Genomic DNA, 17,933 nt, shown 5'->3' with positions numbered 1-17,933 from the left:
TTATTACAATTTTCTTAAACTGGTGGTTAAGTACAATTTGTTTTAAATGTTTCATGGGATTTGAGCATCATTGGCAAGGTCAACATTTGTTCCCCATCTCTAATTGCCCTTGAGCAGATATGGTGAGCTAACTCTTGAATCACTGCAATCTACGTGGTGTAGGTACACCCCAATGTTGTTTAGAAGGGAATTCCAGGATTTTGACCTGAAAATGAAGGAACAGTGATATGTTACAAGTCGGGATACTGTGCGGCTTGGAAGAGAAACTGCAGGTGGTGGTGTTCCCATGCATCTGCTGCCCTTGTCCTAGATGGTAGAGGTTGCGGGTTTGGTCAGTGCTATCAAAGGAGCCTTGGTGAGTTGCTGCAGTGCACTTTGTAGGTGGTACACACTTGTTACCACAGTGTGTCTGTGATGGGGGGGTGAATATTTAAGTTGGTAGATGGGATGCTAATCAATTGGAATGGTGTCGAGTATTCCATCACACTCTTGACTTTTGCCATGCTGATGGAAAGGCTTTAAGGAATTAATACATTACAACGGTCATTTTGTTCTCTTAGGTATTATTACCCGAATGTGAGAGACCAGGTTGTTGCCAGGGGTGTCCTCCCTTTGTCTAAGCTTTGTGCTATGGTGACTATGCAACATCACAAGGAAGTTGGAGTTCAGACATTCGGCATACCCCTAATGCCGAGAACAGAAAATGAAGGACATCCTCCATGTTCTGCTGGTATGTGAAACTTTTTAATTTCTTTAATCTACATCAGAGAGGATTAAGCAAACAGTTGAATTGATCCATATCCAATAACTATTCTTTATGACAACACTTGGTGGAGCTACATTATTCAGATGGGAATGCCATAGCAAAATGTTGATACATACCAACCTAGAAAATAATCTGACAAACAGCTTCATAAAGCTAACGTGAGCTCCAAAAAGGTAAACAGCTTGAATTGCTCTAATTATAAACCTATGATGTGATACTGCTGAGTTATCTTGTTTACTATTGAGGAAAGTAGTTACTGTTCCATGAGTGGTGAAATAAATTGCCCAAATTAAAAATAATTAACATTTTCTAAAAGTTAAAATGTGACATCAAATAATCATACAATACCAATTTCCCACATTCTTTTTCCTCTACGAGATTACAAAGCTCGATTAGACTCTGAACATCGTACAATCAATGCTACAGCATCGAATTAGTGTAGCTTAACTTGAATTTAATGTAATTCCTTCACCTTTATTTCAGGCATATTGGATGTTAGTATAAGATACGGATGTTCAGTGCAAACAACTGAGGATCCCAGTAAAGGTGTAATAGCATCTCGTGCTGTGTCCCTTTCGGTACAGCTGCTCCGGGCTTCAGGTCTACAAGCTGCAGCAAGGTGAGGAAAATGAAGTAATATTTCATGTTCTGATAATTCATCTCTTTGATTTTATTAATACTGAATTTCGAATGGGATCTTCATTATCCAAGTCCCATTTTAAAAATCAGCAATGGCCATTTTGGGGGTGGGGTGGGTGTGGGGAGTGCCAACTCTGATCAGGGGGTGGGGAGGAGGGGCTCCTAAAACATTCGTGGTGGGCTGAGGGGAGTAGCGGGATTAACTCCGGTTCTGATCGGGGCGCCCTGATCTCCGAGCAGCGGGGGTTTGACGGTGTTGAGGCCCGCTGCCCTGTGAGGGCATCCTAGTACACCCACCTTGATTTTATTTCTTGGCAGTAAGATCTGGAGAGAAAACCAACCAAGCAAAACATACCGGTTTTCTCACCAGAAACAACACTGCCATTTTTTGGTAAGATTTCAAATGCCGAGACCTTTATAAGTGGGAGTACAAATGGAAAAGTCCATAAAAAGATAATTCTTAGAGCACTGATTAAGATTTATGCACATATACACCCAAGTCTGTCTATTCCTGCACGCCTTTTCAAATTATACCCTTTAGTTTGTGTTTAAGTGGCATTTTTCACAACCTCAGGATGTCCCAAATCACTTCATAGCCAATGATGTACTTTGAAATGGAGGAATTGTTACGTTGGGAAATAATCACTAGAGGAATGTATGACAATATTAGAAAACATATTTCACACAGTAGGTTGTTAGAAAATGGACTGCTTTACCTTAAGTAACTTTTAAGGTGGAGGGTAATTTGGATATATTTGGAAAATAATGAAGAGGAAAATCAGATCTATCAAACTTGTCCAATATTGTCAGAGTCCAACTCTCACAAAACTTGATTTCCATCATTCCCACCTGTCTTTTATAAGCTGTGATGTCAGTATTCAGTTTTCTTTTGAAAGTTTGCAATGAATATTTACTCCCTAGTATAGCAACTTGTTCAATAGCTCCAAGACTCTTATGGAGAGTCTTCTGTCATCCAACCTGTTTAATGCTTAAGTAAGTTGTGAATCAAAATTGTCTGCAACTTCACTCTGAACTTTCTGAAGGCAAATATGTTAACAATTGCTTCTTGATCTATTTAATCTTATTTCCAGTCTGGAACGTATCCTTCACCGTTGGCTTTGGTGTTTAGTTGAATTTTTGAAAAAATATCAGAGGTGTTACTGATACCAGAATTCAGATACAGAATTGAAAAGTGACAAGCCTTCGGGACGGTGAGAGTTGTAAAGCGGTGAGATGTCGGGACAAATCACCACCAGTCTGTAGGTTCAAAACCGACATTTGGAGTATTGTTTTATCGGCAGCTATCTGCAGATTAATGAAGGCAGAGTTTTTGTGCTCTTTTACCCACCATTATTTTTTTCTTACCCCTCATTTGAATGGTATAACTTTTTTCTGAGATCTGGTTCCACAAGTTCTAGGAGCCTGGCATCTTGCTGAGTGGAATGATGAAAGTGGGTCCACGTGTGCACTGTACTGGCTCATTCAGTACTATAGAATGGCACTTCATGGAAATGTACAGGACTTGTGAGCTTTTTCAATACAAATTGAGTTATTGAGAGATAATGCTCGTACTTTTGAAATGCGACTGGTAATAGTTTACTGTATCTCTCAACAAAGTAACAGCACAGAATCATTTTATTCTCAAAAGATGATTGAAGTCAGATCTCGGTTGAACAGACGGCAAAATTCTGAATTAACTCTCCCACCCATGTTTTCTCCCTTTGTAGAGACTTCCAAAAACATTAATAGAAACTAGGAGCAGGAGTAGGCCATTGGGCCCTTCGTGACTGCTCCGCCATTCATTATGATCATGTCTGATCATTGAATTCAATATCCCGATCCTCCCCATATCCCTTGATCCCTTTAGCCCCAAGAGCTGTATGTAATTTCTTCTTGAAATCAGACAACCTTTTGGATTAATGATTTCCCTACTAATTAGAAACCAATTTCAAACAAAATAAAGCTTTTAAAGAGCCATATGTGCCCAATAATAAACGAGTATCCACTTGTTTACCTGGTTAATCATTTAAAATGAGCACATATTGCATTCAAATTCAGCATAGTATTAGGCATTTCCCTATCTTTGTGACCTCTGCACCAGTTTATTATCCTTTAAATGTGAGGCCTGTGCAGCAAAACATTCTTCTCCAATCTTGCAGCCTACACAGCACACTTTCTCCAGCCTTCAATTCCTTTTTCTTTAAAGCAATTCCATTTTTTAAAATGTTGATTGAATTGTTATAAACCCGGCTGATGTTAACTGCAAGTATGGTATATAGTTTTGTCTACAGGAACAGTGTAAGGGGCCACGTGTGATACCCAGTGAGAACAGTACCAGCCAAGTCGTAGTATAACACTTATTAAAGATTATTTAGCACAACGAAGAAAAGACACATATACACAAACAGGACTATAATAATCTAAGACAGTTATGTACAAGACCACTTAACACACCCATGCAGTTTAAGTAGGAATTAACCTTCTGATTCAAAGTACATTTATAAGATCTGAACTCTTTCAGGACTGCCCAAACAACATCCACTCTAATAGATCTATAATTAAAGACTAGCTTATAGTTACCACCCTGTTCACGATTGAGTAGTTATTCTGGGGAATGTCTCTTCTTAGTTCAGCAATGATATGGGGTTTTAACTGCCTCCACAAAAGGTACTCTGCACACTTGCTTCTGGTCTACTAACCAGCGTAAGTAGTCTCATAACACCAGGTTAAAGTCCAACAGGTTTATTTGGTAGCACAAGCTTTCGGAGTGTCACTCCTCCTTCAGATGAGTGGGAGTTGTGTTCACAAACAGGGCACATATAGACACAAACTCAATTTACCAGATAATGATTGGAATGCGAGTCTTTACAGGTAATCAAGTCTTAAAGGTATAGACAATGCGAGTAGAGAGAGAGTTAAGCACAGGTTAAAGAGGTGTGTATTGTCTCTAGCCAGGACTGTTAGTGAGATTTTGCAAGTCCAGGCAAGTCGTGGGAGTTACAGATAGTGTGGCATGAACCCAAGATCCCGGTTGAGGCCGTCCTCGTGTCCGGAACTTGGCTATCAGTTTCTGCTCAGTGATTCTGCGTTGTCGTGAAGGCTGCCTTGGAGAACGCTTACTCGAAGATCAGAGGCTGAATGCCCGTGACTGTTGAAGTGTTCCCACAGTAAGAAGTCTCACAACACCAGGTTAAAGTCCAACAGGTTTATTTGGTAGCAAATACCATAAGCTTTCGGAGCAATGCTCCTTCGTCAGATGGAGTGGTCTCTGTTCTCAAACAGGGCACAGACACAGAAATCAAATTACAGAATACTGATTAGAATGCAAATCTCTACAGCCAGCCAGGTCTTAAATGTACAGACAATGTGGGTGGAGGGAGCATTCAACACAGGTTAAAGAGATATGTATTGTCTCCAGACAGTGCAGCTTGTGAAATTGTGCAAGTCCAGGAGGCAAGCTGTGGGGGGTTACTGATAATGTGACATAAATCCAACATCCCGGTTTAGACCGTCCTCATGTGTGCGGAACTTGGCTATCAGTTTCTGCTCAGTGACTCTGCGCTGTCGTGTGTCGTGAAGGCCGCCTTGGAGAACGCTTACCTGAAGATCCAAGGCTGAATGCCCGTGACTGCTGAAGTGCTCCCCCACAGGAAGAGAACAGTCTTGCCTGGTGATTGTTGAGCGGTGTTCATTCATCCGTTGTCGTAGCGTCTGCATGGTTTCCCCAATGTACCATGCCTCGGGACATCCTTTCTTGCAGCGTATCAGGTAGACAACGTTGGCCGAGTTGCAAGAGTAGGTACCGTGTACCTGGTAGATGGTGTTCTCACGTGAGATGATGGCATCCGTGTTGATGATCCAGCACGTCTTGCAGAGGTTGCTGTGGCAGGGTTGTGTGGTGTCGTGGTCACTGTTCTCCTGAAGGCTGGGTAGCTTGCTGCGGACAATGGTCTGTTTGAGGTTGCGTGGTTGTTTGAAGGCAAGAAGTGGGGGTGTGGGGATGGCCTTGGCGAGATGTTCGTCTTCGGCAGGAAGAGAACACTCCTGCCTGGTGATTGTCGAGCGGTGTTCATTCATCCGTTGTTGTAGCGTCTGCATGGTTTCCCCAATATACCATGCCTCGGGACATCCTTTCCTGCAGCTTATCAGGTAGACAACGTTGGCCGAATCGCAAGAGTATGTACCATGTACCTGGTGGATGGTGTTCTCACGTGAGATGATGGCATCCATGTCAATGATCCGGCACGTCTTGCAGAGGTTGCTGTGGCAGCGTTGTGTGGTGTCACTGTTCTCCTTGAGGCTGGGTAGTTTGCTGCGGACAATGTTCTGTTTGAGGTTGTGCAGTTGTTTGAAGGCAAGAAGTGGGGGTGTGGGGATGGCCTTGGCGAGATGTTTGTTTCATTGATAACATGTTGAAGGCTCCAGAGAAGATGTCGTAGCACGGTAGCACAGTGGTTAGCACTGCTGCTTCACAGCTCCAGGGTCCCGGGTTCGATTCCCGGCTCGGGTCACTGTCTGTGTGGAGTTTGCACATTCTCCTCGTGTCTGCGTGGGTTTCCTCCGGGTGCTCCGGTTTCCTCCCACAGTCCAAAGATGTGCGGGTTAGGTTGATTGGCCAGGTTAAAAATTGCCCCTTAGAGTCCTGGGATGTGTAGGTTAGAGGGATTAGCGGGTAAATATGTGGGGCTAGGGCCTGGGTGGGATTGTGGTCGGTGCAGACTCGATGGGCCGAATGGCCTCCTTCTGCACTGTAGGGTTTCTATGATTTCTCCGCTCCAGGGAAGTACTGGACGACGAAGGGTACTCTGTCCGCCGTGTCCCGTGATTGTCGGTGCGGTTTTTCGCTGTGGCACGTTGGAACTGTCGATCGATGAGTCGAGCGCCATATCCTGTTCTTATGAGGGCATCTTTCAGTGTCTGTAGGTGTCTATTGTGATCCTCCTCATCTGAGCAGATCCTGTGTATACGGAGGGCTTGTCTACAGGGGATGGCTTCTTTAACGTGTTTAGGATGGAAGTTGGAGAAGTGGAGCATCGTGAGGTTATCCGTGGGTTTGCGGTACAACGAAGTGCAGAGGTGACCGTCCTTGATGGAGATGCAAATGTCCAAGAATGCAACCGATTCCGGAGAGTAGTCCATGGTGAGTCTGATGATGGGATGGAACTTGTTGATGTCGTCATATAGTTGTTTCAGTGATTGTTCACCATGAGTCCAAAGGAAGAAAATGTCATCGATGTACCTAGTGTAAGCGTCGGTTGAAGGTCCTATGCGGTGAAGAGGTCTTGTTCGAACCTGTGCATGAAGATGTTGGCATATTGAGGTGAGAATTTAGTCCCCATGGCTGTTCTGTGTGTGTGGATGAAGAACTGGTTGTTGAAGGTGAAGATGTTGTGGTCCAGGATGAAGCGGATGAGTTGTAGAATTGCATCTGGAGATGGGCAGTTGTCGGCGTTGAGTACTGAGGCAGTTGCAGCAATGCCGTCGTCGTGGGGGATGCAAGTGTAGAGTGCCGAGACATCCATTGTGACGAGGAATGCTCCTGGTTCAACTGATCCATGTGTGCTGAGTTTCTGTGGGAAGTCCATAGTGCCGCAACAGAAGCTGGGGGTTCTTTGTACAATGGGTTTCAGGATGCCCTGGACATAGCCGGAGAGGTTCTCACACAGTCCCATTGCCTGATACGATGGGACGGCCAAGTGTGTTGGCCTTGTGTTTCTTCGGGAGGCAGTAGAGATCTCCAACACAGGGAGTACGTAGATGAGAGCACAGAGGGTGCTCTGAAGGTCCGGATCAAAAGTCTTGATCAGTCTGTTGAGTTGACCGGTGTTTTCTTTGGTCGGCTCTGCGGGCAACTGTTTGTAGTGTTCCTTGTTGTTCAGTTGTTGGTACACTTCTTTGCAGTAATCCGTTCTGTTCAGTGTGACGGTGGCCCCTCCTTTGCCTGCTGGTTTGATGACAATGTTGCAGTTGGTCTTGAGAGCGCGGATGGCGTTGAGTTGTGCTTGGGTGACCTTCGGGCTGTTTTGTGATTGCGGCTGATGAATCTGGCATTGACGCACCTCCTGACGGCTTGGGCATACATGTCGAGTCAAGGGCAGTGACCTTCCGGAGGAGTCCAATTCAATTCTTTCCTCTTCGGTTGCTGCACCGCAGATCTCTCTGTCGGCTGTTCCGGTTCATTGGCTGTCTCATTGTGTTCGCTGTTGGCTTCTTGGGGTTTGTGGAAGAACTCCCGCAGCCTCCTGAGTCCGCTGAGAGACTGATGGGGTCCATTTTGGTGGTGGGGTAGAAATTGAGCCCTCAGCTGAGAACTTCGATTTCATCTAGTTGAAGTATGTAGTCTGACAAGTTGACAATGGACATCCCTGTAGTGGTACTGTTTTCTACTGTGGTACCGGGGGAGGCTTGGTTGCTGCTGGTGATGATGCCGAGTTTCTCAAGTTTCCTGTTCTTGGTGTGCATGTAGATGGCGTAGTTCCGTTATCTCGTCTGCTTGGCAGTGTTTCGCAGCTGGTCTGCGTCCTGAGCGCAAGTTGAGAATATGGATTCGATCTTGGTTTCCAGGTTGTGGTATCTGCTGTCGAGCTGGTGTATGAGGTGGTTGAGGAGTGTGAGAGAGGTGCGACGGCAAAGTCTCAGCGTAATCTGTGTGATAGGTTGACCTGAGTGGGGTCGTGATCTGTAGTCCTTTCGGTATCTTGTCTGCTTTCTTGCATCTTTGTAGAAACTTGATGTCTGTGTTGATGTGCACCATCTTCTTGGAGATCCACTTGGAGCCGGCAGTTTGCGGTGTCGATGGTAGCCATGAGATCATGGCTACTAACCAGCACCAGCTTACAGGCTGCTAGATGGATACTGCCTCTTGCTTCCACAAAAAGATTGCCAATTATATCATTGTTTCCCTCTGAAGATAATCTGTCTCTATATTTGGCTGCCTTTCCCCTCAGCTTATAATCATAGAATCCCTACTGTGCTGAAGGAGGCCATTCGGAACTGATGCAGTATCTTACTCTGGCCCTCCCCCCACCTCATTCCCACAACCCCATTCAGCTAACCTGCTAATCTTCCTAACCCGCACATCTTTGGACTATGGGAGGAAACCGGAGCACCCAGAAGAAACCCACGTAGACACTGAACGCAGGTCCCTGTCATTGTGAGGCAGCAGTGCTGACCACTTGCCACCGTGATGCCCCATCTGTTAGTTTTAACATTAGCATATGTATGTCTTCCCTGAATGGTATCATCGTTTACCCCAAAGTTTTTCCTAATAGCAGTATGATTTTTTTTTTTGACCTGTCTATAACTGGGATTGGGATTCCCATCCTGTGGAACACTTTTGAAATGCTGGTGGCTTCTATAGCAATACTGTGCCTTTAAGAAATGTATTTGAGTCATGTTTCTTGTGCAGAATCTGTTTTAGCAATTTGTTTTATTATTGCTGCCGTTTTGTCTGCTTCTGGCAGTCTCTGTTACTGTAGCAGCATAATTGATCTTAATTGCTAAAGTGCTTGTGTTAATCTGGACATGTGCAGAATTATTTTAGTATTTTCCCCTGGGTTTTACAGAGAAGGGTTTGATTAGGTTAATTGACAAGTAAGGTCATGTGACTTGGTGGAGCTAGGCTTATACAGAAAAATCAAAGTCAGTTGCTGCTTGGAAGCTGAAAAGAGAAGTAGGTCTTTCTGTCCCTGGAGACTGGGATCAGCGAGAGATTAGGTTTATTTTTCTGAAGTTCTGCTGTTTGAGGATGTATCCTTCTCTGGAAATTGCTGTATGCGAATCAAAAGCCAGGTCTCTTTCTTTATCTTTCCAGAGGGATTAAAATACTGGAAACATAGCACCCACATGAGCATATCTGTTTTGTGCTGATTCTGAAGAGGGATTTATGTCTGTGAGGATACTGCTTACATTGGAACTATAGAGATTAGATAGCTGTTAAGAATTATACTTTGTCAAGTTTATGTATTTTAACTGGTAAAAGTTATGCTAATTCTTTTTGTTACATTCTAACTGTGTTCTTAAATTTTGTTTTAATAAAAGCTTTCTAGTGGGTCAATTGAATCAAAGCTGGAGCAATGCTCGTCCTACTGCCAAAATCAGTAAAAAGGTTAGGGTCTAGGCTAACTGCATAATATATCTTGGAGTTTCTCATCTGGTCCCTAAAGCTTCTAATCTCATTCTGTGAAATACCTTTGGAAATGTTGGTGGCTTTTAATCTGCTGGCGTTCATGACAGAATTTACCAGTTCAAACCCATTGAGAATAATTGGAATAATTAGCACTCTCATTTTGATTTAAAAATATGTGCTATTTTGAGGCACATTAGTTTTTAAAGGATCATATATGAGGTTGCATTCTGTCTCATTCCATGACATTGACAACCTAGGCTGACACTTAATTGCACCTATGAGAGTGCTGTAATTTTCAGATGAAACCTAAATCTGTGTCTGTCTGCCCTCTCAAGTGGAAATAAACAATCCTATAGCTATTCAAAGCATAAGGAAAGCCTCCTGGTGTCCTGGCCAATAGTTGTCACTGAAATCACGATAAAATGGGTCATTTATCTTGTTTCTGTTTGTGGAACCTTACTGCATGCAGATTGTTGGTTGGGTTTCCTTCTAATTGCAACACTGGCTATGTTTTAAAATAATTAACTGGCTATAAAACACATTGGGATAACTCATGCGTGTGAAAGGCACTTTATAATTTCAATTTATCTCTCCCTTTCTTTACCCCTACAAAATTCCCAATTAAGGGATCAACTCTTTATGAAAAGTAAATAAAATACACAATTTTCACTCAGTTTTCTTTAATGAGAAAGTGAGTAAGCAGATAACTTGACACAGACCAAAGGTTTAGGACTTTTCTTGAGCTTGGCAATGGCTCCATCCTAAACATTCAATGAATCACTGGGGCTCTAACAAAAATAAGGACATTTCATTTTCTTTCAACATGGTAAATCAGTATAACATGTTTTACAGGAGACAGTAAGAAGTCTCTCAACACCGGGTTAAAGTCCAACAGGTTTATTTGGAATCACGAACTTTCGGAGCGCTGCTCCTTTCTCAGGTGAGTGATGAAGGAGCAGTGCTCTGAAAGCTCGTGATTCCAAATAAACCTGTTGGACATGAAACTGGTGCTGTGAGACTTCTTACTGTGCCCACCCCAGTCCAATGCCGACATCTCCACCTTTTTTACAGGAGATTTTGATGCTCTCTGCATAATGAAATACAATATTATATCTGCATGAGGTTTCTCAAGTGACAATTTGGATGCACATGTCAGGTGTAGGTGCAAAATTTCTGAACTTATCAACTGATTTTTTGAAGTCAATCTAACAAATAGAGCTACTGTATTGGTTGAAGTTTCATAATAGTAATTTCTGAAAAACTTCATATCTAATTCTTTAGTAGTTGCGTAACTTTGGAAGTTGAGAAACATTTCTCTGTTTCTTCGAATGCAGGGCTGCAGCAGAAAGGATCCACACACTAAAATACCAATCTGAAATTGGTGTGAATACTTACATCACAATTCATATTTCATTTTTGTTGGAAAATGAAAAACGACGCACTAAGGTGGTGGCCCGTTCATTCTGCCCAGAATTTGATCATTGCTCTGAGTTTCCATGCAACCTCGTCATCCAGAGATCCACTGGGGAGCGTTTCAGCTTGGCTGAACTGCTTGAATCCTCAGAGGCCGTGTTTACCGTCTATCATCAGTCTATCACAGCAGGTATTCTGTTTTTGTCTTTTTAAGTGTGCATGATACTGTTTACCGCTGACCTCTCCGCACCACCCCCTCACGATTAGATTTTCACCGACCTGCAAAATTCCATGGCTCAGCTGATGGGTAGGTGAATTACTTTCTGGCCACTGCTGGTGCTGCTGTAACTAATTATCATGAAGTGAGCCTGGTGGCCCAGAAGAAATTTCTCATTGATGCTTCTTTCCTACCTTGTGGGAATCATAGAATCCCTACAATACAAAAGGAAGCAACTCAGCCCATCAAGTCTACTGACCGCAATCACACCCAGACCACATTCCCTAAACCCTCATTTACCCTGCTAATCCCCCTGACACCTAGGGTCAATTTAACATGGCCAATCAACCTAACCCACACATCTTTGGAAACCGGAGCACCCGGAGGAAACTCACGCAGACATGGGGAGAAAGTGACCTGAGCTGGAATTGAACCTGGGTCTCTGGCACCGTGAGGCAACAGTACTAACCACTGCGCCCTTTCCTCTCCCACAGTCTGGTTAAAATGCAGAACTTATTTGGGAAAATTGTGGTCAAAGACCAATCATTCCATGTAGCATATTGGTACATTATCATGCTGTGGCACCACATTGCAGCAGGTAGGCTCTGAAAAATGTGTACGTTTGTGTACAAATGTATGTAACCCCACACATCCACCATGGCTAATCCCCCTAACCTACACATCCCTGGACACTAAGGGGCGATTTGCATAGCCAATCCTCCTAACCTGCACATTTTTGGACTGTGGGAGGAAGCCAGAGCACGCAAAGAAAACCCACACAGACACTGGGAGAACATACAAACACCACACATACTCGTCCAAGGCCAAAATTGAACTGGGTCACTGACGCTGTGAGGCAGCAGTGCTCGTTATTTTCCTTATAATTCTAAACTTCAATGTTTTCTTCATTCTTTCCGTTGACAGCTAAGCCAAGCACGATTTTAATTGGTTCATCAAGGGACATTCTATTGGGATCTGTACGAATTCCACTGGCAGACCTGCTGTCTAAGCGGACAGGTAATGAGGAATCTGATGCAATAAATGTATTGGTTTATTACCACTAGGAGATAGAACCTATTTAGGTAGAAGATTTGGATAGTTCAATAGTTGTAAAGGAGTAACTTAATTTTATTTGCTGTTCAAAATGTTTGGTTAAATAGATCAGTTTAGTTACAAAGGCTACTTTTAAAAAAATTAACTGCATAAAAATGAGACCATCAACCTTTAAGGGACCTGCCAAAATGATTCACAATATGATTGCTTGACTCAGCAAGTTGAGAGAGAATGAATGGAGTGAGAAGAGATGGAAAGAAAAGAACATTGGAGGGTGATTCAATCTGAAACACATTAGCATGTTTTGTTAAAGTAACAGGACACTGGAACAGCCCTCCTCCCTGCTCTTTGCTAGGAAACAGGACCGAACAGAAAGGAAATAAATCTTAGTTGGAGTGCCAATTCCCTAGTGTAGGTATGATGTTCCTCCAACTTCAGATTTAGCCTCTACAAAGAAATGCGATAATAATCCATCTTGCATTCAGAAACATTGAAAAGTTTCCCTTCAGGAATTTCATACTGATACACCAGGTGAGCTTTCATATTTTTATCATTTGATTTTGGAAAATGGCAAGGCCCTGAGTCATCCGCACAATGTGCAAGTGGACTAAGTAAATCTAGCAAATTCCCTTCTCTAAAGGACATTCGTGAAAGAGTGAATTTTTGTCAGAAACTTTTATGGTCATTTTCTGGGTTTTTCTCCAAAAATTACTAGATTTTTAAAAATTCAATTTGTTTTGGTAGGATTTGAATTTATGATCTCCAGGTTGTTTGTCCAGTACTTTAACCGCTAAACTGCTATATCCATGTTGTCAATATGTCAATTAATTACATATTCTTGATTTACATTCTATTATATTTCTAAAACCTGCAACTGTATATTGAATGGGCTCTCAAAATATTTATTTTGTATTATATATTTAAGGCATCTCTGGTTGGTATGCAGTGAGTCTTCCAGAAATTACGGCTTCTGCTCAATCTTGTGGATCTCTACAGAAGTTGGGTGGTGGGCTCGAGATTTCAATCCACTTTGCACATCCCAGTGATAGAGAGCAGGTCATAAAGGCTGCAGAGACATTAGATTGGAAGTATGGAACAAGTGAGGAAGAAAGTAAAGAGGGACAATCCTCAGAAAGTAGCATATCAATAATGCTAACTGTGTCACGGATATGGCTCCCATTGCACTGTGTAGTGTTGGCTGGACGTGCACATCTGGATAAATCCACTTTCTGTTATCTCCGGTATAAACTGTATGATAGAGAGGCCATTTGCACATCACTTCAAAAACCAGTCCTGATTGAGAACGGAAGTCGTGTAACAGTGAACTTCGACCAAGCAAAGACTATATATCTGAAACGAACCCAATCGTTGCTCTGGTACCTAAAGGAAGAAAGACTAGAAGTGCAAGCATGGCTGGCATATGGGAAAGACAACAAGACTCGAAGACCTTGTGATACCGATCGGCTAATTGGATATTCATTCATAGATCTATCGACTCTGGCGGAGAAACCTTCAAGAAAGCTTACAGTTAGTGGTAAGCCAACTTAGTTTAAATATTTAATAATTTGAGGAGTCTTAATCTTCCCTAAATCTTTGTCCCTTGCTTCTTCTTCTTTCCTGCTTTTAAAAGCTGTCAAAGGATTTGCCTTTAACTGCTCTCTTAGCCCCCACCTCTGAAGTACATTCTACCTATTTTTTTGCCTTTGTATTGTCTTTTTCAGAGTCCAATCAGTAAAACCTAGGAATCTTTCTGATGCTTAAAGTACTTTATAATTGCAAGATGATTTTACATGGAGAAAGAAAACTAGTTCATTTTTTTGATCAGAGGAAATCAGTAACATTTTGAAGTTATCTATCACCCTGATATTTCTAATGTTGCAAAGCCAAAAGAATATTTTAAATTACTTGCTACTCAGCAAGTTAGAACTTGTATGTGCCCATTTTTTCCCTGTATGTATATAATAAGTACAGTCCATCTTTGAAAAGGATTTTGTTAGTGAAAGCATGCATCAGGCAACAAAAGGGTCAGTGTAACAAAAACATGAGTGATTCAAAGTAGAGATAAATGCATTCATTACTTGCAAGCTCACATTGTTTTCAGCTTGTCCATGTTGTTGAGATGTTAGAAATGTTGCAAATTTATAATAATAGTGAAGGAAGGGCCAGAGAAATTCCAAAATGAATATATTTCTCCATTTGATGTATCCATTTCTTTACAGGTGTTTATCCGCTGTTTAAGCGAGGTGCTTCTGACCTGTCAGGTGCTGCTCTAAGGTTCCATGTCGCACTGGTACCTCATGATCTGTCTTCCACTGATGACTATGCTTCACCAAGAATAAGTGATATTGAGGATGATCAAGAAGATGTTCCACCCATTATTGAGAGAGAACAAATGTCAGAACCACCTATTGATAAAGAAATGTCCACAGGTTCTAATACTGAATGTAAAAAACTGGCAAATGAGACTTCTGAGGTGGACCTGGCTAACACATTTGCAGTGAATGTTGTAGTAGAGAGAGCTATGCATCTAAGCTTGAAAGGTAAGAATTTTTCATCATTCCAAAAATACATGTATGTGCTATCTCTCATGATGTTGAGTTGCAGCCAGTGATTAATATCATTTTCTCCAGGCCCCAGATAATTTATTAACTTCGGGTAATTGTATATCAGTAGAGCGAGCATAGAGCATCTCATTTATAATGTAGCATGATATGAGTTGACTCTCTTTTTTTAGCACTCTATGGTTTTGCTGCTGCTTTGATACTGTATAAAATGGTGTGTGGGTTCTGAAGTACTTGTGATATGGGGGAAAGGTATAAATGAAAGGATTTTCTTCCATCCAGTGTGAGTGAGGGTAACCAGTTCTGCCCCAGTTTCTCAATAGTCCCTTGAAATTTTTAAACACGAGCTGGTGGAGGTCGTACGAAGCACAAAATGGCGGCTAATGCCTTTGAGTTGAAGCTGAAGGAGCTGACTACAGTATCCTTTTAATACCTGACAGCTTTAAATTTGTAATGAGGCTCTTGATTCTGTTTTATTGCGGCTAAGGCAGACTTGTTGGTGTAGTCTAAGCTTCCAAGCCTTCTGTCGTGATCTGAGATTTTTGAAATTTTTGAACCCTACTTGAGAGTTGTTTTGGATGTTGTCAGATCATCCTCAACATTGCTTGCTCTCTGAGTCATTGTTTTAAATTGTTGGCCCATTACTGCTGATTAGCACTGCATTCTCAGCAGGTAATTACCAAATCTGTTTGACTTCCATTTGGAATGCTGTCCATGTTTCTTTGATGTGGAATTGCTGGTGTTGGACTGGGTAGGCGCAGTAAATAGTCTCTCAACACCAGGTTAAAGTCCAACAGGTTTATTTGGTAGCATGAGCTGCACAGGTAGCAAATCCTGCACTCGCCTGATGAAGGAGCAGCGCTCCGAAAGCTCGTGCTACCAAATAAACCTGTTGGACTTTAACCTGGTGTTGTGCGACTACTTACTGTACCCATCCCAGTCCAATGCAGGCAACTCCACTTCATCAGGTGAGTGCAGGATTTGTTTCACAAACAGGGCATATATAGACACAAGCTCAATTACAAGATAATGGTTGGAATGCGAGTCTTAACAGATAATCAAGTCTCAAAGGAACAGACAATGTGAGTGGAGAGAGGGTTAAGTACAGGTTAAAGAGGTGTGAATTGTCTCCAGCCAGGACAGTTAGTGAGATTTTGCGAGCCCAGGCAAATCGTGGGGGTTACAGACAGTGTAACATGAACCCAAGATCCTGGTTGAGGCCGTCCTCTTGTGCGGAACTTGGCTATCAGTTTCTGCAGAAAAGGAGCGTCATTCCGAAAGCTCGTGGTATCAAATAAACCTGTTGGACTTTAACCCTGTGTTGTGAGACTACTTACCATGTTTCTTTGAGGGTTGCCCCACTCCGGTTATCACATGTCTCTATTTGTCTGATTCCCTGGGCTCTTATTTTATTTACCAGTACATAAGCTAAAAATAGAATGCAAAAGATCAAATATTAGAAAATATCATTAAAAATAGTATGCTTCTATCTTTACAATATCCTGCTTACTGACAACTGCAGCATCAAACCCTTCGGTCAAACTATGGATTGGGGCATAGGGTTGAAATAAGTCCAAAATCCATTTTGATTCTGGGTTGAACTATTAAATCACTGAAAAAGGTTGGAATTCACAGTATTCTGTCTCACACTTCAGAATTCATATACTGCAAACTTTGTAATATCGGTTTGAATTGCTAGGTGGGTCCACCAACAACAACTTTGATGTACTCTGATTAGGTTATGGCAGAGAGGCTATAAATAATAATCTTAGTCAAAAATATAATCCCTTTCATCTATTGATTACCTTTTGTCCTATACCAATTTTTCATAGAAACATGGAAAACAGGAGCTGGCCAATCAGCCCTTTGAGTGTGCTCTGCCATTCAACATGGTCATGGCTAATCCTCTATCTCAATGCCATACTCCAACTTTAGGGTCTAGAGATCTATCTGTTTCCCTCTTAAGAATATTCAGTGATTTGGCCTCCACAGCCTTCTGTGGTAGAGAATTCCACCGGTTCATCCACCCTCTTGGGTGAGGAAACCCAGTCCTCATCCCAGTCGTAAATGGTCTACCCTGTGTCCTGAGACTGTGATCCCTTGTTCTAGACCCTCTAACCAGAGGAAACAATGTCCCTGCATCCAGTCTTGTCAAAACTTTACGCATTTCAATTAGATCCCCTCAGATTCTTCAAATGTTCCAGTGAATACAGGCCCAATTGACCCAGTCTCTTCTCTTATATGATAATCCTGCCATCCCAGGAAGCAGTCTGGTGAACCTTCATTACAACCCTTCAATGGAAAGTATATCTTGGATAAGGAAACCAAAACTGCACACGATATTTCAGGTGTGGTCTCACAAAGGCCCTGGACAGCTGCAGTAAGATATCCTTGTTCCTATACTCCAGTCTTCTTGCAATGAAGGCCGACATCCCATTTGCTGTGCTAACTGTTTCCTGTACTAACAGTCAGCTTTCAGTGACTGGTATACTAGGATACCCAGGACCCTTTGTACGTCAACATTTTCCAGTCTATCATCATTTAAATAATACTCTGCCATTCTGTTTCTCCATCCGAAGTGAATAACTTCACATTTATCCATGTTTTATGCTGCATCTGCCAAGTATTCGTGCACTCGCTCAACTTGTCGAAATCACCTTGAAGTCTCTTAACATCCTCCTCACCACTCGCCTTCCTACCAAGTTTCGTGTCATTGATAAACTTAGAGCTATCACTTTTAGTTCCCTCATCCAAATCACTGATGCATATTGTGAATAGTTGGGGTTCAAGCACTGTTCCCTGCGGGACCTCACTAGTCACTGCCTGCCAATTTGAAAAAGTACCCATTTATTCCTACTCTGTACTCTGTTTCCTGTCAGTTAACCAATTCTCAAAATTCTCAATGCCTGCTAATATGTTACCCCCAATCCCATGCACTTTAATTTTGCACACTAGCCCCTTATGTGGAACTTTATCAAAAAATTTCTGAAAATCCACTGGTTCGCCCTTATGTATTCTACTGGTTATATCCTCAAAAAAGAACTCCAGTAAGTTTGTCAAACATAAAGGCGTTGATGAGAAGCCTGGACAGAAAACCATTTTTCTGCAACTGGGAGACTGACTTTTGGCCCAATTTAAATAACTTGGCCTTATTGC

At 42.2% G+C, this 17,933-nt stretch overlaps 1 protein-coding gene across 1 annotated transcript in view; it reads left to right on the top strand.

The window, feature by feature from the left end:
* The window catches only part of c2cd3 (C2 domain containing 3 centriole elongation regulator), a 112,948-nt gene that overhangs the window by 60,729 nt on the left and 34,286 nt on the right, over positions 1 to 17,933 (top strand). The window contains exons 19-24 of the mRNA XM_078222361.1: positions 561 to 730; positions 1,250 to 1,385; positions 10,868 to 11,136; positions 12,088 to 12,180; positions 13,142 to 13,750; positions 14,436 to 14,756. Of these exons, the coding sequence (XP_078078487.1) occupies positions 561 to 730; positions 1,250 to 1,385; positions 10,868 to 11,136; positions 12,088 to 12,180; positions 13,142 to 13,750; positions 14,436 to 14,756 (1,598 nt within the window). The remainder of the gene's footprint in view (positions 1 to 560; positions 731 to 1,249; positions 1,386 to 10,867; positions 11,137 to 12,087; positions 12,181 to 13,141; positions 13,751 to 14,435; positions 14,757 to 17,933) is intronic.

This window comes from Mustelus asterias, chromosome 10, assembly GCF_964213995.1.
Source record: "Mustelus asterias chromosome 10, sMusAst1.hap1.1, whole genome shotgun sequence".
Lineage (NCBI taxonomy): Eukaryota > Metazoa > Chordata > Chondrichthyes > Carcharhiniformes > Triakidae > Mustelus > Mustelus asterias.
This window is presented reverse-complemented; position numbering and strand designations above follow the sequence as displayed.